General features: G+C 43.1%; 1 protein-coding gene across 1 annotated transcript; it reads right to left on the reverse strand.

The window, feature by feature from the left end:
- Window positions 1-20,460: 20,460 nt before the first annotated feature.
- On the reverse strand, window positions 20,461-24,501 carry LOC125545874 (CBS domain-containing protein CBSCBSPB1). Its single transcript, XM_048709931.2, has 14 exons — window positions 24,173-24,501; window positions 23,573-23,741; window positions 23,345-23,477; window positions 23,087-23,257; window positions 22,886-22,964; window positions 22,673-22,786; window positions 22,518-22,584; window positions 22,285-22,390; window positions 22,135-22,193; window positions 21,633-21,742; window positions 21,425-21,558; window positions 21,211-21,296; window positions 21,026-21,115; window positions 20,461-20,935 (listed from the first exon to the last, which is right to left on the reverse strand). Exons 1-14 carry the CDS (start codon window positions 24,328-24,330, stop codon window positions 20,759-20,761), a joined length of 1,653 nt encoding a protein of 550 aa, XP_048565888.1. The 5' UTR covers window positions 24,331-24,501; the 3' UTR covers window positions 20,461-20,758.
- Between the last annotated feature and the right edge of the window lie 1,720 nt (window positions 24,502-26,221).

The following is a 26,221-nucleotide window of genomic DNA, read 5'->3' on the forward strand; positions in this document are numbered from 1 at the left end:
CACCGTGGTATCGAGGATACCGAGTTGTTGGATATTTGTGGTGTTATGCGAGAATCACGGGTAAAGGTCAAGCTCCTTGTGGTCATGTATTGATTACTAAGGTATTATTTATACCAAGCTTGATTTGACCCTGAGATGATCGTGTGATGTCTGAGGATGGTAAGTGATGCATGTGATGGTTATGAGGTAACCCCGAGCAGAGTAAGTTGATACATGATAGTGTCATCATGTTGCATGTTAGTATCATCATGTTTATATGTTCATGCCATGCTTATATTGTGCTATTGGTATCATGTTGTTCATGCCATGTTGTCTAGATGATATCATGTAATCCTTGTTAACCTGTAATTGCCATGCTATTGTTTGTCTTGAATGCTTCTGGTTATTGTGAGCTTGCAAGTACATTCAATGTACTGAACTGGCGTGTCATGCCAGCTTGCAGGTCAAGCCGGATTTGATTGCTTGTTTGTCGTGGATTCTTTGTTTGCGAGCTAGGATAAGCGTTCCAGCTAGAGTCCCTGCGGAGAGGAGTTCACCACCGTCTTCGTTGTTCTGCTGCTAGAGTTATTCCGCTGCTTTGAGTGGTTCTGCTGCTTGCATAGAGCAACAGTGGCAAGCATAGTGTCGCTGTGCCGATGTAACCCCATGTACCCAATATAGATTGTAATAAACAGCTAATTTGTTCTATGGTAAGTAGTGTCGTATTCCACAAGACTTCTCCTCGATCTCTGGGATGGAATACGGGGCGTTCTGGTTTCTATGAGCCGGGGTGCCACAGGCTTTCACAAACTGCCATTTAGAATAGAATGGGAAAGGAATTAATTGAGCATGATGATAAACATGGCAATTGAAATATTTTGCCATATTTGAGGAAGATATGACCCAAACAATTTATGAGAATTATTTGGGAATTTTAGGAGTGAGGGAAATATAGGTTGCTTCACAACCTAGAGCAAAAAGATAATTCCTTTAATAGAAAAAGGAATATTCCCAATGAAAAGATTATTGGGATTTGGGCTAGGATTAAAATGGAAAGGTCTAGGGAAGGATTTGGGTATGACAAGCCACTCTGGAAGCAAAAAGAGTTCATCTTCTTCAGTTTCCAGACCACACAACCATGAAGAAAGAAAACTCACGCAAAAACCTCAGAAAATCAAAAGAAAAAAGAAGGGGCCAAAAACCAGGCTATTACACTCAGGAAGGCGAAAATGGCTGCGCGGCGGTCCGCGCAGCCCCACGACAAACTCCAGCGTTGTGTCTCCAGCGTGACCACTGAACGTAGCGGGAGGAGACGGTGGCGCTGCTGATGCTCCCCTTCCGCGTCCACTTCTTCCTCGACCACCTCGCCGACCGCGACCCCGTCCAGCACCTCTTTCTTGAGCATCTGGCTCTTCCTTAACCGCCGCAGCTCTCTGGCGAGAGGAAGATCTTGTCGCCTCTGCACGGGGGTGGCCGCGGCCACGCCCTCCCGGTATGATGGTGGATGAAGAACAAGGAGAAGAGAAGACGCGAAAGGATGCCCCTCCTTCTCCTTTCGATTCCCCTTTTATAGCCAAGTAGGAAGGGCTGGGGGCTGGCTCTATACTTCCTCCGAGGAGCCCCTTCGAGTCCGGCTCATTAAGGCCATTGGCAACGAGCGAGGTCGTCAATTGCCCTCCCCGCGCCAATCAAAGGCGCATGGGAATCTGCCATGGCACGCCTTTCCATATCCCGTGCATCCGCCACCTACCCCGCGCCATGCATGCGACGTACGTGGTGAAAAAGGCGCGCATAATAGGAGGCGTGAAACGACGGAAACCATCCCGTGAATAAAGGATATTCACGGGCCACTCCAAGCACAGCAGACGAGAAGATTATAGCAGTTATACCCTGCCACGCGTGCCCGCGCACTGTTTGGGCCTGGCCCAGGCCCGGAGGCTCCTATCGGTGTACTAAAGTTTGGGCCCTTTAGACCCCATACTTGTGCACGGGCAGTCATAGCCCCACGTGCGGTGAGGCATGGAGAACGCGATCGAGGATAAAAATGAGGTACAAGGCAAAGAGAAGTGGCCAATCCAGAGAACAGAGGACAAGGTGGACCCCCGGCAAGATCCGCGCCAGGGCGGCTTGCAGGGCACTAACAAGAGAACCACCCTTGTGATTGAGAGCTCTGACACCCTCGACAACGTTAAGGCGAAGACCCAAGGGCACATGCGTAGAGGCATGCAAATCTTTGTGGAGGCCAGAAGACGAGGTACGTAGCAAGATCCTTGCTGGAAACATCTGTGAGGCCCCGACAAGATCCTTGCTGGGGACGTTGACAAGACCGCGGCACGACTCCGCCACCCCGTCACCACTCTAGTGCAGTGGCCGGCCTGCTAGCCTAGCAAGCGCCTGCGTGGTGGCATGCATATCTTCATGAAGATCCTGCCACCTCTCTAGCATGGCAGCTGGCCAGCCGACTTGGCACCGCATGCCTCGCCAGCATGGACGCATGTCAAGACGGAGCGTGGTGGTGACAGACGGGACGGGTTCTACTCCTGTCCCCGATAAAGCTGAGGGACACGGAAGCAGCGCATTTAATCCTAAGATGATGGTGATAAACATAGGCGCTATAGCTACTTTACACCTCCTATGTGCCACTGTGGCAGCCCCTTGGACATATAAAAGGAGGCCCACAATGTACTGGAGGGGGATTCAGACTTTTGAACCTCTCGGCCCAGCTTGCATGGATAGCGACGAGGCGAAGCTCAAGAACACAAGATATACACTCAAGCAGGACTAGGGTTTTACGCTGCTCAGCGGCCCGAACCTGGGTAAAAATCCGTCGTGTTGACCGTTAGATCCACTCTTTGTACCACGCCTCTTCCCTGCCAAACTGTAGAAGGGACCCAGGAGGTCCCGTAGGTGTCGTGCTCACCGACAATATCTCAGAATGACTATGGAAATGCCATAATAGGTAGGTATGATGGCTGTTTTGAGGAAGGTATATGGTGGGTTTATGGTATCGGCGAAAGTTGCACGGCACTAGAGAGGCTAGCAACGGTGGAAGGGTTAGAGTGCTATAATCCATGGACTCAACATTAGTCATAAAGAACTCACATACTTATTGCAAAAATCTATTAGTCATCGAAACAAAGTACTACGCGCGTGCTCCTAGGGGGATATATTGGTAGGAAAAGACCATCGCTCGTCCCTGACGTCCACTCATAAGGAAGACAATAAATAAATAAATCATGCTCCGACTTCATCACATAACGGTTCACCATACGTGCATGCTATGGGAATCACAAACTTTAACACAAGTGTTTCTCAAATTCACAACTACTCACTAACATGACTCTAATATCACCATCTTTATATCTCAAAATAATCATGAAGAATCAAACTTCGCATATTATTCAATGCACTTTATATGAAAGTTTTTATTATATCCCTCTTGGATGCCTATAATATTAGGACTAAATTTATAACCAAAGCAAATTACCATGCTGTTTAAAGACTCTCAAAATAATATAAGTGAAGCATTAGAGTTCATCAATTTCTATAAAATAAAACCACCGTCGTGCTCTAAAAAGATATAAGTGAAGCACTAGAGCAAAATTGCCTAGTTCAAAAGATATACGTGAAGCACATAAAGTATTCTAATAAATCATGATTCATGTGTGTCCCTCTCAAAAGGTGTGTACATCAAGGATGATTGTGGTGTACTAAAAAGCAAAGACTCAAATCATACAAGACGCTCCAAGCAAAACACATATATGTGGTGAATAAAAATGTAGCCTCAAGTAAAGTTACCGATAGACGAAGTCGAAAGAGGGGATGCCTTCCGGGGAATCCCCAAACTTAGGCTCTTGGTTGTCCTTGAATATTACCTTGGCGTTCCTTGGGCATCCCCAAGCTTAGGCTCTTGCCACTCCTTATTCCATAGTCCATCAAATCCTTACCCAAAACTTGAAAACTTCACAACACAAAACTCAACAGAAAATCTCATAAGCTTTGTTAGTATAAGAAAATAAATCACCACTTTTGGTACCATTGTGAACTCATTCTTTATTTATATTCGTGTAATATCTAATGTGTTCCAACTTTTGCATGGTTCACACCCCCTGATACTACCCATAGATCAAAATAAGCAAACAACACATAGAAAACAGAATCTGTCAAAAACAGAAGAAACTATAGTAATCTATATCTTTATAATACTTCTGTAACTCCAAAAATTCTGAAAAAAAACCTAAGATTTTTTTGTTAATCTTTTCCAAAAATAATCAGTATTTTATCGTGCTTCTGTAAAAATGAAAATTATTTTCCTAGGCGCAAAAGTTTCTGTTTTTCAGCAAGATCAAATCAACTATCACCATAAGCCATCCTAAAGGTCGGATACGTCTCCAAGGTATCTACAATTTATGAAGTATTCATGTTGTTATATTATAGTTCTTGGATGTTTTACAATAATTTTATAGCAACTTTATATCATTTTTTGGGACTAACCTATTGACCCAGTGCCAGTTGCTGTTTTTTGCTTGTTTTTTACATCGTAGGAAATCAATATCAGACGGAGTCCAAACACCACAAAACTTTTTGTGGATTTTTTATGGACCAGAATACATCCAGTGGGCCAAAGCAGCACCTGGGGGGTGCCCTGAGTGGGGCACAACCCACCAGGGCGCGCCTCGGGGCCCTGGCGCGCCTTGGTGGGTTGTGCCCACCAAGGTGGCCTCCCGTACCCCCTCTTCACCCTATAAATCGTCAAATATTCCAAAAACCCTCAGGGTTACCCTAGATCAGAAGTTCCGCCGCCGCAAGCCTCTGTAGCCACGAGAAACCAATCTAGACCCCATTCTGGCACCCTGCCGAAGGGGGGAATCATCACCGGTGGTCGTCTTCATCATCCCGGCGGCCAGCACGATGAGAAGGGAGTAGTCCACCCTCTGGAGGGTTTGTACCAGTAGCTATGTGTTTAATCTCTCTCTCTCTCTCATGTTCTTGATATGTCATGATCTTGATGTATCGTGGGCTTTGTTAATATAGTCGGATCATATGGTGTTTTCCCCTCTCTATCTTGTTGTGCTAAATTGAGTTTTTCCCTTTGAGATTTCGTTGTTATCGGATTGAATACTTTTATGGATTTGAGAGCACTTGATATATGTCTTGCATATGAATACTTGTGGTGACAATGGGGTATCATATTGATTCACTTGATATGTTTTTTGGCACTAAACTCGCGGATTCCCGCAGTGACATTGGGGTAATCTATGCATAGGGGTTGATGCACGTTCTCGTCTTTTGTTTCTCCGATAGAAATCTTGGGCACTCTTTGAGTATTTTGTGTTGGATTGAGTATTATGAATCTGAAATTATTTGGTGTTATTTTAGTACGAACTCTTGGATAGATCGATCGGAAAAAATAGCTTCGAGGTGGTTTCGTACGCTACAAATGATTTCTTTATATGTTCTCCGCTAGATAGGAACTTGGGAGTGATTCTTCATTGCACGTTGAGGGATGGTTATATGATCCAATTATATTAGCATTGTTGAGAGATTGCACTAGCGAAAGTATGGACCCTAGCCCTCATTTTCAAGCATTGCAATACCGTTTGTGCTCCGTTTTATCAATTGTTACCTTGCTGTTTCTTATTGTTCTTATCACAAAAATCAATATCTACTATCCATATTACACTTGTATCACCATCTCTTCGCTGAACTAGTGCACCTATACAAATTACCATTGTATTTGGTGTGTTGGAGACACAAGATACTTTTTATTATTTGGTTGCAGGGTTGTTTGAGAGAGACCATCTTGATCCTACGCCTTCCACGGATTGATAAACCTTAGGTCATCCACTTGAGGGAAAATTGCTACTGTCCTACAAAACTCTGCGCTTGGAGGCCCAACACGTATCTACAAGAATAAAGTTGTGTAGTAGACATCAAGATCTTTTCTGGCGCCGTTCTCGGGGAGGTGAGTGCTTGAAGGTATATCTTTAGATCTTGCAATTGAATCTTTTAGTTTCTTGTTTTATCACTAGTTTGGTTTATGAAAAGAAAACTATAAAAAAATGGAATTGAGGTTGCATCATATTATTCATCTTTATAATGTCTTTCTTGAAAATGATGGATCAGAAAATTGTGCTCAATTGTTAGAAGAAGAATTCTATCAAATGTTTGACAAAAAATCTTTGAATGATGAGCATGATTGCAATGTTGTTAGTATGAATTCTGTGAATATCCAAAATACTAATTATTATTGCACTAGTCATAATAAACATGTTTCTTATAAGCATGTCAATTTTGTGGAGTGGAAAGACTTTGTGAAGACGTGCCTTATAGGGAAGATAGATTTTGTAAGAAGCATAAGCATGATAGAACCAATTCTTTGCTCAAAGTGATAGTTGAATTTGCTACAAAATTATGTTCTCTTTGTCCTATTACTTGTGAACTTTGCAATAAAGTTGGTCACCTTAATTTCCAATGCATCCTTTTTCATGATCGAAGCGTGTCCAAATATTGCAATAAATTGATCACCATAGAACTTTATAATGAACTTTGTTTATTTTGGGGGAGTGAAGAATTGACACATAAAAATAGTTGGTTTGAAGTATTCATTCTCACGGACGACATTAAAACTAATCTAAAAAATATCTATATGTTTTGCATGGTAAATTGCAATGAGAATGCTTATATTGCCAACTACAGAAAGATGGGAAAAACAATAGAATATAAAAGGAATACTAATAAGAGGGTAAAGATTTCCACTTTCCCTCCTATTGTCTATCATGATGAAATAGGTGACGAGGAGGAGCTCCCTATTCAACCAATCTCATCAATAAGAAGCTCGAAAAAATTAATTAAACCCACACATGATGTGGCGAAGAAGAAGAAAAGAAGAAAGAATAGAGGTAAAAAGGTATATCTCCCAAATGATGTTGGTCCTATTGTTGTTGTGCCTCATGAAAATGAATCAAAAATAATTGTGGAAGATGATGCACTTGATGATGATATTGCTTCTTTGTCTTATGGCACAATGTCTGAAAGAACTATTGATGATGATTTTGTTATGCCATTTTCTTGTTGTGATGATTATGATTGGGATGATAATGATACTTCTTATAATCTTGGAAATCTTTTTGGCACCAACTTGGGAAATTATGATGATAGCAATTTTTTTACCGTTGGTGCTATTCATACTATTAATGATGAGAGTGATTATGCTTATGATATGCCAAGCCATAAGCTTGGGGATGCTATGTTTGATGAGAATGACATGTTTCAGAATTTATCTGTTGTAATTAATGTTTATCCCAAGCTTGGGGATGCTATGTTTAATGAAGATGATCTTTTTAGTCCCCGTACTTTGAATGATCAAATTTGCTATGATGATTGCATGCCTCCTATCTATGATGAGAACAAAGTTGCTACTTATGATGATTATTGTGATGATACTTATGTTACAAAAAGTAGTGGTGATTATATTTATAAAACTTGTCATGGTTATGATTACCCTTTTCTTGAACATTACTCTTTTAATGGGGAAACAATTTATAGTATTCGAGTTTCATATGATACTCCCACCATTGTGAATGAGAAGAAATTTTCTTATGTGGAGAGTAATAAAATTTCTATGTTTGTGGATCATGAAAAGAATGCTTTATGTGATGGTTATATTTATGAATATATTCATGATGCTACTGAAATTATTATGAGAGAGGGACTTATGCTTCATGATGCTCTCTTTGTGTTTCAATCTTTATCTTTTATGTGAGCATCATTGAAATCATCATGCCTAGATAAAAGGCATTAAAGAAAAGCGCTTGTTGGGAGACAACCCAACATTCACCCCTACTATTTTTTGTGTGTTCAAATGATTAAGCTACTGTAGTAATCATGTTTTATTGCCTTCGTTTCAATAAAGTGCCAAGTAAGACCTTTGGGATGGTCTATGGTGATAGTTGATTTGATCTTGCTGAACAACAGAAACTTTTGTGCTCAGGAAAATAATTCTCATTTCTAACAAAAGCGTGATAAAATGCTGATTCGTTTTGCAGAATATTAATAGACAAATTTCCTAGGTTTTCCTAATTTTTCAGAATTTTTGGAGTAGTAGAAGTATGGCTGGAGTACAGATTAGTACAGACTATTATGTTTTTGACAGATTTTGTTTTCAATGCATAGTTTGCTTGTTTTCTAGTTTCTATGGCTTATATTGCTTAATATAAATTTTAGAAATGATATGCTACAGTAGTAATTGTTTGTAAACAATTATGAATCTTGTCTTTGACAGTACCAAAGTGAAATGGTTTGCTTTTTATCATACTAAGCTATCTCACGAAGTTCCGTTAAGTTTTGTGTGATTGAAGTTTTCAAGTTTTGGGTGAGATGTCGATATGAGGAGAATAAGGAGTGACAAGACCCTAATCTTGGGGATGCCCAAGGCACCCCAAGGTGATATTCAAGGAATATCCAAGCAACTAAGCTTGGGGATGCACCGAAAGGCATCCCTCTTTCGTCTCCAACATTATCGGTAACCTCACTTAGAGCTATATTTTCATTCGTCACATAATGTGAGTTTTGCTTGGAGGATAATTTTCTTTTGTTAGGATTTGATTTATGTTATTTAGAATAATGTTTTGCATCTTTCATTTCAATAAAAGTGGCAAAGATAGCCTTTTACCATGCTTATCTTGCAAGTATATGAGTTGCTATTTGAAAACAGAAAGTTTATCGATGTTGAAAAACTTCCCGAGAAAAGTCAGAATGCGATAAAATGTTGAAACTTTTTGAAAAATAAGCTTTGATAAATTTTCTACAGTGTGGTAAATTTTTAGAATTTTTGGAGTTACAAAAGTATTGATACTCTTGCATTATTTACAGACTATACTGTCTTGGCAGATTGCTGTTATGTTTGCATTGTTTGCATATGTTTGCTTGTTTAATGATTATATTTGAGGATATGAGTATTAAATATGCATGGGAATTTAGTATGAAATGTTGAATAATAATTTTAGTGATTTTCCATAGTAGAGAATGATAAGGTTATTGCATTGATTTATCCTAACTTATCTCACAAGTTCTTGTTGAGTTTTGTGTGGATGAAGTTTTTAAGATTTAGGGAAATCGTGATATAAAAGGAATTAAGGAGACACAAAATCTCAAGCTTGGGGATTCCCAAGGCATCCCAATATAATATTTCAAGAAGTCTCAAGCATCTAAGCTTGGGGATGCCCCGGTAGGCATCCCACCTCTCTTCATCAACAATTATCGGTTAGTATCATTTGAGCCTAAGTTTTTGCTTCCCCGCATGAGTTGTGCTATTCTTGGAATTTCATTTTATTTTGTTTTGCTTGCTATTTTAATAAAATACTTTGATCTGAAAGTTTTTAAATAAAAGAGAGTCCTCATATAGCTACCCCTTCACTTAACTACTCGCTTGATCTTCACTTATATCTTTTTGGAGTAGCTTGTCATTTACTCATGTGCTTCACTTATATCCTATGAGTAAATTGTTGAATGAATTGAATATCATGAAGTTTAAATTATATGATCATATCATGCCTAGTAGTAGCTTCACATTGGGTTTAGAAAGTGAAATCTTTTGAAGCTTGACAATCACAATATTGTTCATACAAGCAATTCCTGAATGATTACTATAAGGAAGAGAACTTTCGCATGCAAATACATTATCTTGGAAATCTTTTGTGATTGTGAGCCCCCATCAAAATATTATATGCCAAAATTGTTGATGTTGGACAAGGAAGACAACATAATGGTGTATGTTTGTTCATATTCACATAGAAGTTATATTGTCATGGATCCTTCAACATGTGGTGCTTGCCCCCCATCTTTGCTAGCCAAAAATTCCGCACCAAGTAGAAATACTACTTGTGCATCCAAAAACCCTTAAACCCAAATCTTATTTTCAAGAGTCCACCATACCATCTAAGGGTTTAGAAAAATCCTTCAAGTAAGTTGTCATCGGTGCAAATAGGCAATAAAAATTGCTTCCAAAAGTGTTAGATAATTTAGTGTAAGAGAAAATTGAGCATTGTATGAACTTGTGATGGCAAAGAATAAAAGCGATAGACTGCATAATAAAGGTTGCTATCATAAGGGGCAATATAATGTGTCATTTTTTCGCACTAAGGGATTGAGCATACAAACAAAAAGTGCATGGCAACCTCTGCTTCCCTCTGCGAAGGGCCTACCTTTTACTTTTATGTATTTACTTTCATGCAAGAGTCAAAGTTTTTCTCTCTATTCCTTTTTATTTTTCTCTTTTTGCAAGCATCATGTGGTGAGGAAAGATCTAGGCACATATATCCAGTTGGATGTGGGTAGCATGAGTTATTATTGTTGACATCACCCTTGAGGTGAATACGTTGGGAGGCGACATTATAAGCCCCTATCTTTCTATGTGTTCGGTTGAAACGTTTCGTTCATGTGTATGCGGTGAGTGTTAGCAATCATAGAAGACTATATGATGGTTGAGTATGTGGAGCTCTTACTTAAACTCTGTTGAATAAGTTGAATTACAATTGCTTGGTGACTGAGAACATAGGTTGTTGAGTTTCAAGATAATTCGTTGTTTGAACCTTAACATGTGAATTGGTTGCTACTTTAACATGAGAAGTTTTATAGGAAAGAATTGTTGTTATGATGCTAGGAAAAGTGATTGAAATTGCCATTGATCAAACTTGTGCACTTTGCTAGCATTCACACTTCATAACTTATTTCTTTTATCATTTACATACTCGAGGATGAGTAGGAATTAAGCTTGGGGATACTGATACGTCTGCAGCGTATCTATAATTTATGAAGTATTCATGCTGTTATATTATCATTCTTGGATGTTTTACAATCATTTTATAGCAACTTTATATCATTTTTTGGAACTAACCTATTGACCCAATGCCCAATGCCAGTTGTTGTTTTTTGCTTGTTTTTTACATCGTAGGAAATCAATATCAAACGGAGTTCAAACACCGCGAAACTTTTAGGGGATTTTTTGATGGATCAGAAGACACCCTAGTGGCCTCTCGTACCACCTCTTCACCCTATAAATCATCAAATATTCCAAAAACCCTCTGGGTTACCCTAGATCAGAAGTTCCGCCGCCACAAGCCTCTGTAGCCACGAGAAACCAATCTAGACCCCATTCTAGCACCCTGCCGAAGGGGGGAATCATCACCGGTGGTCGTCTTCATCATCCCGGCGGCCACCACGATGAGGAGGGAGTAGTCCACCCTCGGGGCTGAGGGTTTGTACCAGTAGCTATGTGTTTAATCTCTCTCTCTCTCTCATGTTCTTGATATGTCATGATCTTGATGTATCGTGGGCTTTGTTAATATAGTCAGATCATATGGTGTTTTCCCCTCTCTATCTTGTTGTGCTGAATTGAGTTTTTCCCTTTGAGATTTCGTTGTTATCGGATTGAATACTTTTATGGATTTGAGAGCACTTGATATATGTCTTGCATATGAATACTCGTGGTGACAATGGGGTATCATATTGATTCACTTGATATGTGTTTTGGCACTCAACTCGCGGATTCCCGCGGTGACATTGGGATAATCTATGCATACGGGGTTGATGCACGTTCTCATCTTTTGTTTCTCCGGTAGAAATCTTGGGGCACTCTTTGAAGTTCCTTGTGTTGGATTGAGTATTATGAATCTGAAATTATTTGGTGTTATTTTAGCATGAACTCTTGGATAGATCGATTAGAAAGAATAGCTTTGAGGTGGTTTCGTACCCTACAAATGATTTCTTCGTATGTTCTCCGCTAGATAGGAACTTTGGAGTGATTCTTCGTTGCACGTTGAGGGATGGTTATATGATCCAATTATATTAGCATTGTTGAGAGATTGCACTAGCGAAAGTACGGACCCTATGCCTCATTTTCAAGCATTGCAATACCGTTTGTGCTCCATTTTATCAATTGCTACCTTGCTGTTTGTTATTATTCTTATCACAAAAATCAATATCTACTATCCATATTACACTCGTATCACCATCTATTCGCTGAACTAGTGCACCTATACAAATTACCATTGTATTTGGTGTGTTGGGGACACAAGAGACTTTTTATTATTTGGTTGCATGGTTGTTTGAGAGAGACCATCTTCATCCTACGCCTCCCGTGGATTGATAAACATTAGGTCATCCACTTGAGGGAAAATTGCTACTGTCCTACAAAACTCTCCGCTTAGAGGCCCAACACGTGTCTGCAAGAATAAAGTTGCGTAGTAGACATCAAGGTCTTACTTGGCACAAACACTAATCAAAACACAAAAACCACATCTAACCAGAGGCTAGATGAATTATTTATTGCAAAACAGAACCTAAAAGCAAAAACAAAAATAAAATTGGGTTGCCATCTAACAAGCGCTATTGTTTAACGCCCTTAGCTAGGCATAAAAACATGAATAGATCTAGGTATAATCATAATAATGATAAGGCAAATCTCAAAAACTCATCTCATACTCGCTTCGTTCAGCAGCAAGTTTTCTTTGTGGTAAGAAAAAGTAATCAAAAGGGCTAAATTTAATAGGATAAGAATCCCCAAGATCAAGTTCGGGAGGAATTGGTTCCTCCTTTGGCCCCTCGTATTGTATGACCAACTCATCATTATAAGCATTCTTTTGGCAAAAAGTCATGAGCTTGTGTCCAAGAGAGAAACCCAATCCATTATTTTGAGTAGCAAAATTATCATTAAGCTCGGAAATCTTATCAACTAAAACATCGGTAGGGACCCTCTTTCTTAAATTTTCGTTATAAGCAACATGATCTAAAGAACGTAAACGCATTGTGTCCTCTTGGTTAAAGAGAATTCCCTCTATGAGAGGACTTCTCAATATTGAAAAACTCTAGAAAAATCCTTTGTATGGATGGATGCATATGAACAAATTGCATTTCAAGTTCAACTACGAGCAAAGATATAACATCTGCAAAACTACTAGTTTTATGGAGAATAGATCCACCCAAAGTGGGAAGCGCACGGGCACAAGTAAAGAAATCTTGAATAACCCCTTTTCCAATAATATTGCCGCTACCTATGCGAAGCTTTATAGTGTGTAGATTAGTATATTCTTCATGGGGATTAGTATTAGCAAAAGCATCAAAGTTTCCCCCCAACGTTACTAGTATCTTTTTCAGCGATAACCTCCCCAATTTCAGACATGGTGGCAACAAACAAATCTAGCAAACGAGCAAACCGAAAGTAAACGAAGAAGACGAATGGAAGAGGGGCGAAGATAAGGCAAATGTTTTCAAAAATCGTTTTAGAAGTGAGGGAGAGGAAAATGAGAGGCGAATGGCGAATAATGTAATGCAAGAAATGAGAGTTTATGATGGGTACTTGGCGTAGATCTCCCCACCAACGGCACCAAAAATTCTTCCTGCTACTTCCTGAGCTTGCGTTGGTTTTCCCCTTGAAGAGGAAAGGGTGATGCAGCAAAGTAGAGATAAGTATTTCCCGCAGTTTGAGAACCAAGGTATCAATCCAGTAGGAGACAACACACAAGTCACCGAATACCTGGACAAACAATCAAACAACTTGCACCCAACGCGATAAAGGGGATGACAATCCCTTCATGGTTACTTGCAAAAGTGAGATATGATAGAGATAGATGAAAGTAAACAAATGATAAAGTAAATATTTTTGTATTTTTTATTTATAGATCGGAAAGTAAAAGATTGTAAAATAGTAGATCGGAAACTAATATGATAGATCGGAAACTTATATGATGGAAAATAGAAACTAATATGATGGAAAATAGACCCGGGGGTAATAGGTTTCACAAGATGCTTCTCTCAAGATAGAAAATAATACGGTGGGTGAACAAATTACTGCCGAGCAATTGATAGAAAAGCGGAAAGTTATGACGATATCTATGGCAATGATCATGAATATAGGCATCACGTCTGTGTCAAGTAGACCGAAACGATTCTGCATCTACTACTATTACTCCATGCATTGACCGCTATTCAGCATGCATCTAGAGTATTAAGTTCATAAAGAACGGAGTAATGCATTAAGTAAGATGACATGATGTAGAGGAATTAACTCAAGCAATATGATGAAAACCCCATCTTTTTATCCTCGATGGGGACAATACAATACGTGCCTTGCTGCCCCTACTATCACTGGGAATGGACACCGCAAGATTGAACCCAAAGCTAAGCACTTCTCCCATTGGAAGAAAAACAAATCAAGTTAGCCAAACCAAACTGATAGTTCGAAGAGAATTACAAAGATATCAAATCATGCATAAAAGGATTCAGAGAAGATTCAAATAATATTCATAGATAAGCTGATCATAAATCCACAATCCATCGGATCTCGACAAACACGCCACAAAAAAGTATTACATCGAATAGATCTCCAAGAACATCGAGGAGAACAAGGTATTGAGAATCAAAGAGAGAGAAGAAGCCATCTAGCTACTAGCTATGGACCCGTAGGTCTGTGGTAAACTACTCACGCTTCATCGCAAGGGCAATAGAGTTGATGTAGAAGCCCTCCATGACCGAATCCCCCTCCGTCAGGGTGCCGGAAAAGGTCCGTAGATGGGATCTCACGAGTACAGAAGGTTGCGGCAGTGGAAAAGTGTTTTCGTGGATGCCTCTGGTGGTTTGGGGATATTTGGGAATATATAGGCCAAAGAATTAGGTCAGGAGGGTCACGGTGGGGCACAGGGGTGGGGGGCGCGCCCTCCGTCCTTGTGGTCGCCTCGTGGCTCCTCCGACTTCATCTCAAAGTCTCCTAGTTTGCTTCTGGTCCAAGAAAAAACATCGCTAAGGTTTCATTCCGTTTGGACTCCGTTTGGTATTCCTTTTCTGCGAAACTCAAAAAGAAAAAAAACAGGAACTGGCACCGGGCTCTAGGTTAATAGGTTAGTCCCAAAAATAATATAAAATAGCATATTAATGCATATAAAACATCCAAAATAGATAATATAATAGCATGGAACAATCAAAAATTATAGATACGTTGGAGATGTATCAGTAGACGAGGACATGACTGTGCACACACATCTGGGCAACGACGACCTTGTGACGAGACCCGGCACAAGCGCGGGTGTACTCGAGGTCGAACCCGACCACCTTATACTTCTCCTCAGCAAGCAACAACTCCATGGTGTGGATGGAGTTCTCTACCCAGACCGGTTGTTGGTGTACACCAGCGAGAGCTCTGTGAACCTTCCGTGGGTTTCCACTACGGCATGCATGGTGAACTGGCGCTCATCAACGGCAGCCGCTCGGAGCGCCATTGGAGCCGTGTAGGATACCCTCTAAAATGTTTTCGTTGTGGGTGTGCTTCTTGCAATACTGGGGCGCGATCAAAAGGTTGAAGAGACACAAGGGTTAAATGGCCGTTGTAATAAATGGGGGTCGGCCGACCTGTAATCCTCATGTTTTGTCATCGCGTTCATAGCGGAGAGGATTCCAGTGCACGCTTGAGCACCCCACACGTGTTTCATTTGACCACGCATGGGCTCGAAGAGGCGCCAAAGGTATCGTTGGTGAGCCTGTTCCCGCACAACCGCCCAGGTTACCGCACGCAACGCGCAAGCTTCCCGCGCAGCTAGTTTGGCCATGCGTCAGCTAGAAGAGTGGAAAATCATGGGCGTTTATTGGCAAAAAGCTTTGCAAAAATGAAGTGTGTGGAATGACTTCGATCATAAGTTTACCCGTGGGTGACGATATCAAAGTTACACAGAAGGATAATGATGGACACTCGAGTGCGATAATTAATTCTGCGCTCTACAGGGCACACAGTTGAAGAAACCAACTGTGTGCAATAATGTCGAAGATCGCAGTTGAGTAATCTATACAGATCATTTGCAATGAGATCGATATGGGAAACACATTCGAGAATGGTAAATAAAATCTAAGTCCATTGCATATTAAGGTCAAAATAGTACTACCAATATACGATTCTCATACGATGTCATTTCAACGATTGTACCACAAAAGCCCGAAAAATACAAGGTTCAAATTCCAAAGTTATATGGCTCAAATTCGAAGATTACAAGGTTCAAACTGATATTAGAAATGAAATTCAGCTCATGTAGCTGTAGACGCCCGCGCTGATCAACTGAACATGGACATAAGAGAGATTCAAACTGATATTACCACTTGTAAGGCTTGTTTAGAAACCTCATCATTTCTGCAAGTCATGTATGGGCTTCACATAATGACTTCCGAGTACTCTGTCTTATGAAGTTCCAAAATGAAATTCAGCTTCTTCAGAGCCTCCCAGTCGAACAAGACGACCAAGACGGACGGTCCACCCACTCGAATAACAACGGCATCGAATCCTCTGACTAACATGAAGCTAACAACCCCAACGAAAAATGTATGATCATGCCTCCGTCATCTCATCAAATAGACCACACGGGAATGACCAAAGAGAAAGCCAGCATCAAAGAGCTCCATCCGAGAACGGTTGCAGCCAAACATCAGGAAGAGGTTCTCAATGGTTGCAAGCACAAAGAGGAACATACCATTAGCATGAAAAAGGCAAACGGAAGAAGGAAATGACATAGAAAGCTCAGCAAGACCAATGCGAGTGTGGCCATGGACTCTCCCACACACTGGCAGACCTGTGTCTGCCCGTTTTCATGTCGTATCCGCGTGGAAGCCACGCTTGGCACACAACACCTTGCCCAGCAGGAGACCATCAGTGTAATCACCTCAACCAGCTGGTAAGGCGGCCGACGAAAGAGCTCAAGGACCCTCCCCCTCCATTACATTTGGAGAAGAGCAGAGCGAGAGGAAGCCACAACACATTAGTAGATGTGAAACGGCAGGGATGAAGAAGGGAGCGGCTACACAAAGATACCCCCCGCATGTTGAACCAACATGAAGCACACACCGACATGCGTGGCCAGCACGCCCAACCAATAGGCTCTTCCATCCAAAGCGTCGACCCAACACACTGATAGACAGAGTCAGTCAATAGCCCAGCCGCAAGAGGCAGCCGGGTAAACTTGAGGACGTGAGATGACATGGACGAAGGAGGTAGCGAAGATACGAAAATACCCCCGCTCGTTGAACCGAGATGAAACACAGAGCAACATGCGCACCCAGCCAACGGGCTCACCCATCCGGGACGTCGACGTAACACATCGACAGACGGAGCTAGACAGTAGCCGGCCAAAAAGAACACCCAGCGCTGGCCATCTAGGACCAGCAACGTGCAACAACCAAGCACACCAGAACATGCCACCCGGCAAGAGCCAATGATGACTACAAGCCAGGTAGACAAAGGTCGTGCACATACGAAAAAAACAGAGATAAACGCGCCCCACATGCGCTAACTGGCTAGAACCCGCGGCGGCAACGATGAAGCTAGGCAAAGCCTCTCCATGTCCGGGAAGATCCACCCCTCCACGTCAGCTCAGGCAAGCCTCCCACACGTCCGGGCAGGACCAATGAACGACCCGGGCACGCGCACGGGCCAACGGTGTCCTGAAAGGTCGGCCCACATGCTAGCCTGCGATGCGGCCGCGATGCAGGATCCGGCTGGCACGAGCGAACTAGCCCGACACGGGGCAGACGATCCTAATAGCCGGCCCCGTGGGGCGAGCCGGTATTGCGGGCGTGATGCACAACCCGACTGGCGCGAGTGAACTAGCTCAGCGGAGGCTGGTCCGTGCGAGAGCTGGCGCGGCGCACGCCTCGCCTGTCGTGACCAAACCAACCCAGCTTGAGGCGAAGACACCGACATGTGGTCCCGGCCTTCGCGTCACGTGCACGCAAACCGCCGCATGACGGTGGCGCCGGGTGCGACTGCAGTACACCCGTCATGGACCTCATAGACACATCGCGTGGGTGCGCGCCAACCAGGCTGATTGGACGCTTCCTTTATATGAGTAATATTTGAGCTCGGTTACCCTATTATCCAGTTGTACTCTATCCTCACTAGTATTTAATATTTAAGCCAGATTTGTTTTGATATAAAAGAGCTAGTAGTTCCCAGAATCTTCTGTAAGCACAAGATTATAAAAATGTCACAATGTCAACAACGTAGCTATCTCAGCCAACTCTCAAAAAATAAAAGGCCATCTCAGCTGAAAGGGACTAGCATTTGTTTTGAGTACACCAACCAATGAATGGCCTCTCTCTTTCACGGCGCCGACTTCCCTGTGGACCAACGCAGCCTCTCTGATCATGTCACGCCCACTTCTTGTTATCATCCAGATCAGACAATCTGCTAAGCCCGCATAACAATCCATCACAACGTGATGACGCTCATGTGTATAGCTAGAAAAGGGACATGGTTAAAATCTCAAGTTTCCTTTTCCTCTCGGGAGAACTTTTCGAGGCGAGACAACAAACAAGTCCATACAGCAGAAACAAAGAAATCCAGGTAGTATTACATGGCGTGTTTCTCATGTTCTCTCGGATTCACACTCGCCGTCGTCGACGTGACAGATGCGCCTTTGTCGCTGCTGCATGCGTCCCTGTCCCTCTCTGGAGACTGGAGACAAGTTGCAGATGAACTCTCGACACTTCTCCGTTAGGCATCGCATCAGATCCCTGAACTGCACCGATGGAGCATCGGCCATTGGCATCACGCAGGAATTGTGCACCGATCATGTCAAGAGCATGCGTGCCTGCTCATCGGGATCGATTCTGTTAGGTCAGAAACTCCAACTCCAGCGACCGGAAACGCTATTCTATTGATGTTCGCTGAGGGTGTGTGGCAAATCAAACGTTCTTCATGGCAATTTGCGTCGTCGGGCGGAGGCTGACAAATTCCTTTAGCAAGCAATGGTAAAAACTTGCCATCCTTAGACAATACAACTTTGCCATGAAAGACGTTCGATTTGCCGTGCTCTTCCAGAGAACTTTCGCTGGCTATCAAAATCCCGAGCGATTTAGTCTGGTCTGTCGGATTTTCATTTCGTATCTTTTCCAAAGAAGGAAGATTTCATTACGCCCGACTGCACAAATCTTGAACAAAATGAAGGGTGTATGTGTGTGTTCATACCGTGCATGGTAGAGAAACATTTCTCGTGCATTCATCGGCTGCAGACGGAACTGCTCCGGTTCTGTTTTTTGGGCAAGCGACAGATCAGATCTACGTATATGGGGGTGCAATCTGTCCCTACCTTGCTGTCCCTTTGGAGAAGTTCAACAGTCACCCGAGCCTGAGTTTACACTTGGAGACCGACCGAGGCCAGCTCCGGTCAAAGTCCCGGCCTGTCCACGCCAAGCACTTACCAATCTGTGATCGGTGCTATACCTGCTGCCTGAGCGCTCAGCTACTGCTTCAGACAAATCAAGAGCATTGGGGTCGCGCTGCCGTGTAGGACGGGTCCAGGCTAGTCAGCGGCCAGCCGCAACAAAGCAAAGCGATTGACGCGCCGCTGGCCACTCACCTGTTTTTCCTTACCGGGAATCCCCTATCCATCAGTGCTTGAACTGAAACATTCTTGCAGTCTTACAGAGTTACAGTGGTGCAAAAGGTTGAGGAAGAAGAAGGAGCGACAGGAACTGACGTTAGCGGCGTGGATGAGCAGTGGCACTGGATGGGTCGATCCATGTCAGTGCGCTGGTATAGCAGTATGGCTTCTAATCGGTTTGGCGCAGCGAATTCAACGGTCCATGCTAGTATATGCCATGAGAGGTGTCCGGCCCGTCCTGACCTCACCGGCGGGAGTGACGCCGGACAGACCCAGGAGCTGAAACAACGGGACTAGTGCACTAGCGGCAGCGTGGATGGATGGCGGCGTGTACAGTGACTGCGCCTGCCATTGCCAGAGCATCAAATGTCAAGTGAATTCTGAGGTCAGACCAGCGAGCCATTGCTGAGCGAAGCTGTGTCGACGGCGTGGACCGGGACGCGCTGGCGCAGGATTCATGTTTGGCCCGTGCCGGGCGCCGGCCTCCTGGCCGTGCTCCGTGCTGCTGCCGGGAGGTTGTTGACATTGGTGCGGGTGTCAGCGGACCATGCACTGGCTGCCCGACCACGACCAGGTAGGGGGGTCGCGCGTCGCGTGGGCTGGGCACACATGTGCGCCCGAATGAATTGTTGGTGGCCACCTTTCTGAATCTGTGCTGCATTGGCGTCTACTGACAATTTAATCCGTGTGATGAATGAGGATGGTATCAACGGATTAAGATCCGTTGACATGCTTTGGGCATGCCACCTATGAACAGTAGCTTAACATGCCCCTTATTTTCTACTGTCCGATCAAGAATCAACGGTAAGATCAGTGCGAACAGTGCCCAGCACAGGAACAGTGCGCTGCTACAGTAATCCACGTAACATGATCTCTACGAAGCACGTCTCTGCAGTGATTTGTGCTACCGTACTGATTTGGACAAACAAATGACCAACGGCTCCATGCATGCCATGCCTACTTCAGTGGAAGGCAGATGAGTACAGAGGATGACAAGGTCAGACAAGCACACAGGGAAGTAGCAACTGCAGCAAATTCATCGCTATCCCACTACACTTACGGCGTGTGGTTCCAAACAAATGGCCAATTATGCTTTCATTGTACACAATGGTGATGATGTGGTAGTGTTTCAGGGTGTACAACCGTGGCACCCCGTGGAGACTCGGGACTGACTGAACAACCAAGATTTGATCCACACAGTCCATCCGCTGCCGTGACATTATTACAGGTTTCCATTTTTCCTCACAAGAATCAATCACACCCACTCGTAATTTTTCCTTTTTCTAGGTCCAATTCTGTTCATTTCAATCAATGTGGTAACATCCTGTATGTATCATCAAGACCAAACCGTGTTTCGTCGTGCCTTAGCCTCCTCTTTTCAGGTAGGCCATCACGCCGAGGCCGGCCACCAGGGCCGCGCCGGCCGCGACGGTGCCGTACGCGGAAGCCCATGCGTCCCTTCCAGCGTACTCGAAATCCGATGAGACGGCTCCTCGCTTCCGGCGGCCAACACCGGCGTAATCCAAGTGCAGCCTCAAGCTCTGCCAGAGGAACAGGTAAAGCAAGTGAGCTCCCTTCTTTTGGTAGGGAGAAAGATCAGCTTTACCAACGAACAACACGAGAAACATTACCTTCCAACCGATTTGTCTTGCATGGTCCACAGCCGCTATAAGGTCGGTGTCTGATGAGAGTATGACTTTATCGTGATCATCATCTTCGTACTGACAAATGGTACCAGGAAAAGAAGAAACCTTAGAGAACTAACATGCTGACATAGATATATGGGCACGTGTTGAGAATGGAGCTTGACCAGTACCAGAATTTGAGGTAGGTTCAATTTATCAATGTCGTCGCCAAGTCTTTGCAGAATGGAAGTTATCAATTCAGCCAGGCTACTCGTTTCTGAAATTCGAAACGTCATACATGAAACTCAGAAACTATAGTGTAAATAAATTACTGGGCATGAAATGGAAAAAGAAAGAACGATGATATAATCCCAGTTAGGGTGACACCACAATGAGAGTGCATACCACAGTTAAATCTGTGCATCCTGCCTTGTTTGTCCTGAATCTTGAACCCAAAAGTGTTTGATAAGCCTGAAGGCGGAAAGAAGGCTGATCTTCCTATATCTGCTGCCTCGGATGCCACTTTAGTTGATCCTTCGCTGAGAGGTGCCATGGCTATTTAGTCACAGAAAAAAACCATGTCATCAAAATGATAGGTAGAAGAGATGCTAACCTTCTGGAATCATCATCATCATCAAGAGGCCCACTTGACATTGCTGAATCCCAGAACCTCTGCATCATGGAAGAAGTCGCCTCAGAGCCTGTTGCTCCACTGTTTCCGACCTGAATACAACAACACAAACAGGCATGACAGATTTAAAATACCGGCATGATATCTCTAAACTTATACACACAGTAATGAAAGCGAAGAATACACGACACTGACAGTAAGCTAAGCTGCAACAATTTTTTTGCAGACCAGATAGCAGATACACTATCTAATGGTCCATACAACTTGTATATTTGGCACTTCTCTATAAAGTTGCTTTAGTAACTTCCCTCATGCAACTTATAACAAGATACAGATTACAGCATCCACTAATGATTAAACACCGGGTGACTTGGGCATTAACATATTACTAATATACATTTTCCAGTTTAAAACCTGAGTACACACAAAGGAGCAAGCCAGAGTGCGCATACAGAAGCTCAAGCAGAAGGAAATTGATACTCACCGTTGCAATTGCAGCATGAGTTATGTGAAGGACATCAACAACGGTTACAACACTCCCATCTGGATAATGACAACACATTATTCATAATTTAACAGACTTCGCAAAAAATGTTGAATTAGATCAAACTCCATTGCTCATTTGTCCACATACCCCTGTCTAGAACAGGCAAATGCAGAAACTTTCCATCATGCATTGTGTGTAGGGCTTCAAGGATCGGGGTGTCAATCGTGGCACATTCTGGACTCTGGGTCATAACCTGTCGAAAAGAGTTCCAGGCATGATGGCATGACAGTTAGGGCCTAATGACTGTTGAAGAGAAAATACAGAGGAATGTAGTGTGAATACATAAGAATGTGAAGATAATCTATTTTGGCTTTGCTTACCTTCCCGACTGTAGTAGACTCAGGTGGAAGATTTTGGGCTATAACACGCATCAATATATCTCTCGAGCTGATCGATGTAAAAATAAAGTAGCTTTCAGTTCAATGCTGCTATAGAAATTACAAGTAATTTTATTGTACTCAGGAAAGGTGCTCACGTCAGAATCCCGCCAGGCTTGTTTTCAATCGCAACAACTGCTGAACTTACTTTTAGTTCAAGCATCTTTTTTGATGCAGTCAACACAGTGTCAGTTGGTGCAACAGTAGCCACTCTAAGAAATTGAGATCAGCTAATAAGTATTCTGTAACAGCATTTATTCTGGAAATAATAGAGAAAGACATTTATTAGAAAATGACAGGATATTACCTACTTTGAATTCTCAGATATAATTGTCGACAGTGATGGCCTAAACATCCGTTCACGAAGAGTTTCAACAAAAGTGTTGGGACCTGCAAAGTAAATGGAGAAAGCATTAAAAGGCCAAATTGCTGAATCCAAATCTTCAGACAGTAACATTTAGTGGTCTATCATACAAGAGGCTGATACAAGTCAAACATAAGAGACTACAGACCAGATACAGATGTTCCCCAATGCTTCTCAACACCCTCAACAGCAGCAGCAATTGCTCTTCCTTTCTCAGCTGCCCTTTCCATTCGTGCAATAGCATCATATAGGCACTTGGCTATGTCCAGTAGCGCAATGACTTCCCCATTGTCCACAACAGGTAAATGTCTGAACTTACCTGGAATCATGTGACACTTTTTCAGCCAACATTATTAAGATAAGCAGTAAGAAGGTAGCCCAAATATCGGGAGGAACATTCACAAACCTTGCACCATTTTCTGCAATGCCTCGACCGCGAGAGTGTCCCCGAGAACAAAGAGAGGGTTTCTAGTCATGACCTTGGAAACTGGTGTGTCTTCTAGCTTCAATTCACGAGCAATAACCCTTGTGGTTATGTCCTGGCACCAGCCAACAAAACACATCACATAGTTAGCAATGAAGAGTCGACCAGCCAGCATCTGTAGCAGATGAAGAGAAGAAAGGTCTACCTCACCTTGTCAGTAAGGATCCCGCAAAGCAACGCGTTGGAGTCCGTCAGCAACACGGCATCAACTCTACGTGCGGCCATCCTCCGACAAGCCTCATACACAGTCGTGTGGTCCGGTATCGTCAGTGCCTTGGACAGTCTCAGTCTCTTAACGGTTCTCTCCCCAGTCACCGTCCTGAGGGAGGCAACAATTTCAGTTACAACCACGTCTCATGCGATTTCGGCTGTATTCACTTTGCATCAAGAAACATCTGGTGCCGCCGTCTTACAGAATCCAAATTATACAAGCATGTGCATGCGCAGATCATCATAATAGATAGATAAATGAGATTTACAGGTTAATCATAATGCCTGTGGGCTGTGGTACCAATCATGTCTCCGTTCTGACTAAAAGTAAAATGGTCTTGCGCCGCAGCGATTGCTTCAAATCAAATCTAGCCCTTAGCCTAAGGAGCAAACTAGCGCTCGACCAGAAAGCTATTCCGTAAGAGCCCCGTAAGCTACCCCGTGTCTGCACGGCATCGCACGACCCAACAGAGACGCTACCAGCGTGGAAATGACTTGTAGCGACGAACAAATAAGCGGGCGGGGGATAATCTCACGTACGAGGTGGTGCGGGAGATGGTGGCGGAGGACCTCCTGGCGGCGGCGGCGGCGTCGTGGCCGTTCTCCATGGACGGGCCCCTCCTCCTGGGGCCGGCGGCCGAGGAGATGCTCCTCCGGGAGGGGTGCGGCCCTCCTCCCCCGCCCCCGGCGCCGTCCATCCTCGAGCCGCCGCGGGAAAGGGGGAGGCTCTCCGACCGACGGCGGCGGCGCTGATCCGGGGAGGAGGCCGCGGCGATCCGGATAGGTGGGAGGAGACCGGAGGCGGAAGGGAGGCCCAGGCCGAGGCTGCGGCTAAACTCGTTCGACCAATTGGAATCTTGCTTTTTTTAGCCTGGCGAAAGGAAAAGCCGGATTATTTTGGTTGGAGGCTGCTCCCATTTTCTCTGACGCGAAAGGTTCGTTTTGCACGGGCACGCTGCTGCGTGCACCCGACGCAGCTTACACTGCCGCGTGCTTCCCATTTCCTTGGGTTGACCCAACCTACTTTCTTCTTTCCTCGAGATCATTCTGAAAAAAACATTTTCCGACTCTCTTTATTGGGTCAAATAAGTTGAAAGAGCAGGGTTTTTTTAATGAGTGGGTTAAAAGAGCTGGTGAAACCATTGAAACTGGTATAAAGGGGTCCAAGGAGAGCGGTGGGAGGCTCCTTCTCTCGACAAAATGTTTCGGATGGTTACAAAATCATGGCGACGAGGAAGTGCTTTTAAACGGTGGGAGGCTCCTTCTCTGAACAAAATAGTTGTTGCGTTTGCTCGTTTTGAAGGAAACACAAGGCTATACCATCATTAGGCATGTTTCCCGAGACACGACATACACTGCGGTACATAACAAGTTCTTTTGGAACCTTTCTAAAGTGAACCTTTTTCATTTGAGCCATTTTGATATGAGTTTAATGAATCGGCTACATTTTCGTTGTTGTTTCCTATTTGCATGACACTTTCATGGATGGAGGACTAACTCTTATGGATGGAGGACTAACAATGGGGAGTTGCTCATGGCTATATATACTCGTCCCCTTCCTCCATCCTAGGGTTAGCAAAGTATACACCTAGCCACTGAGAGAGTTTTCCTCCTTATACCTTCTCCTAGAGGAACAAAACCTTCAACTCAAAGAAGGATCTCATCATAAATCATCGAGACCTCCAACTTGGAGAAGGATCTCTAAGTGGATAACCAAGACCTCATCTCTCCCACAGAGTTTTGGGAAGAGCCTACCTTTTAGTTTCTTGCTTGTTGCTTGTAGATTTAAGATGTATCTTGATTTGGATGTTGAGAGAGAACATGTGTGATGTGGATATTATTATTGAGTGTTCCCCCTTTGTGTTTTTCTTTTGTTCTTCCCCAAATCCATCACCAAATCATAAAGATCAGGCAAAGAAGGGTTTGGCCCTACATCAATATGTCTTTTTAAGTCTTAGCTCTCAACCAGCAGTACTTATGCCTTTATGGTTGAATCCTTAAAAAACTATCTTTTTTTAGACAACCTTAAAAAACTATCTGAGTTAGTTTGTTATAAAGGGTGGACAAAGTGCAACACTTGAGCTAGTTTTATACTGTTTTATAAGGCTCAATGCCTCTTGTGGTGCTTTGCGGCCCATTTTGTTTGATAGGGCTATGTCTAGCCCATTGCGAGACCAAGTTGTTGTTTTCGTTATTACAAACAGCCAACTCAAAACATATACATGTATAAGTTGCAATGGGTGCGGTGGTGCTGGATCAGCACAATACTGTAGATGCGGACAAAGTTTTTCTCTCTCTTGTTTTCTTATCAAGGTTTTCACTATCTGTAGCGGTTTTCTTCAGGTTTCTCTAATTTTCTTTGTTTTTTCTTTTTCTCTTTGGTTTTCTCTGATTTTCATCGTTTTTATTCTTTTTTATTCTTATTTTTTATTTTTTTAAACATACGTCTTCCTTTTTCATACACACTCTACATTTTTTTATACACCAGGAATACTTTTGTATACATTTAACTTTTTTTCAAATATATTTTTCTATATCTATTTTTTCATAGACATTGTACGTTTTCTATATGCATATAAATATACACAT

Source organism: Triticum urartu, chromosome 3A (assembly GCF_056163025.1).
Source record: "Triticum urartu cultivar PI428250 chromosome 3A, HENAU_Tu73, whole genome shotgun sequence".
Taxonomy (NCBI): Eukaryota; Viridiplantae; Streptophyta; class Magnoliopsida; order Poales; family Poaceae; genus Triticum; species Triticum urartu.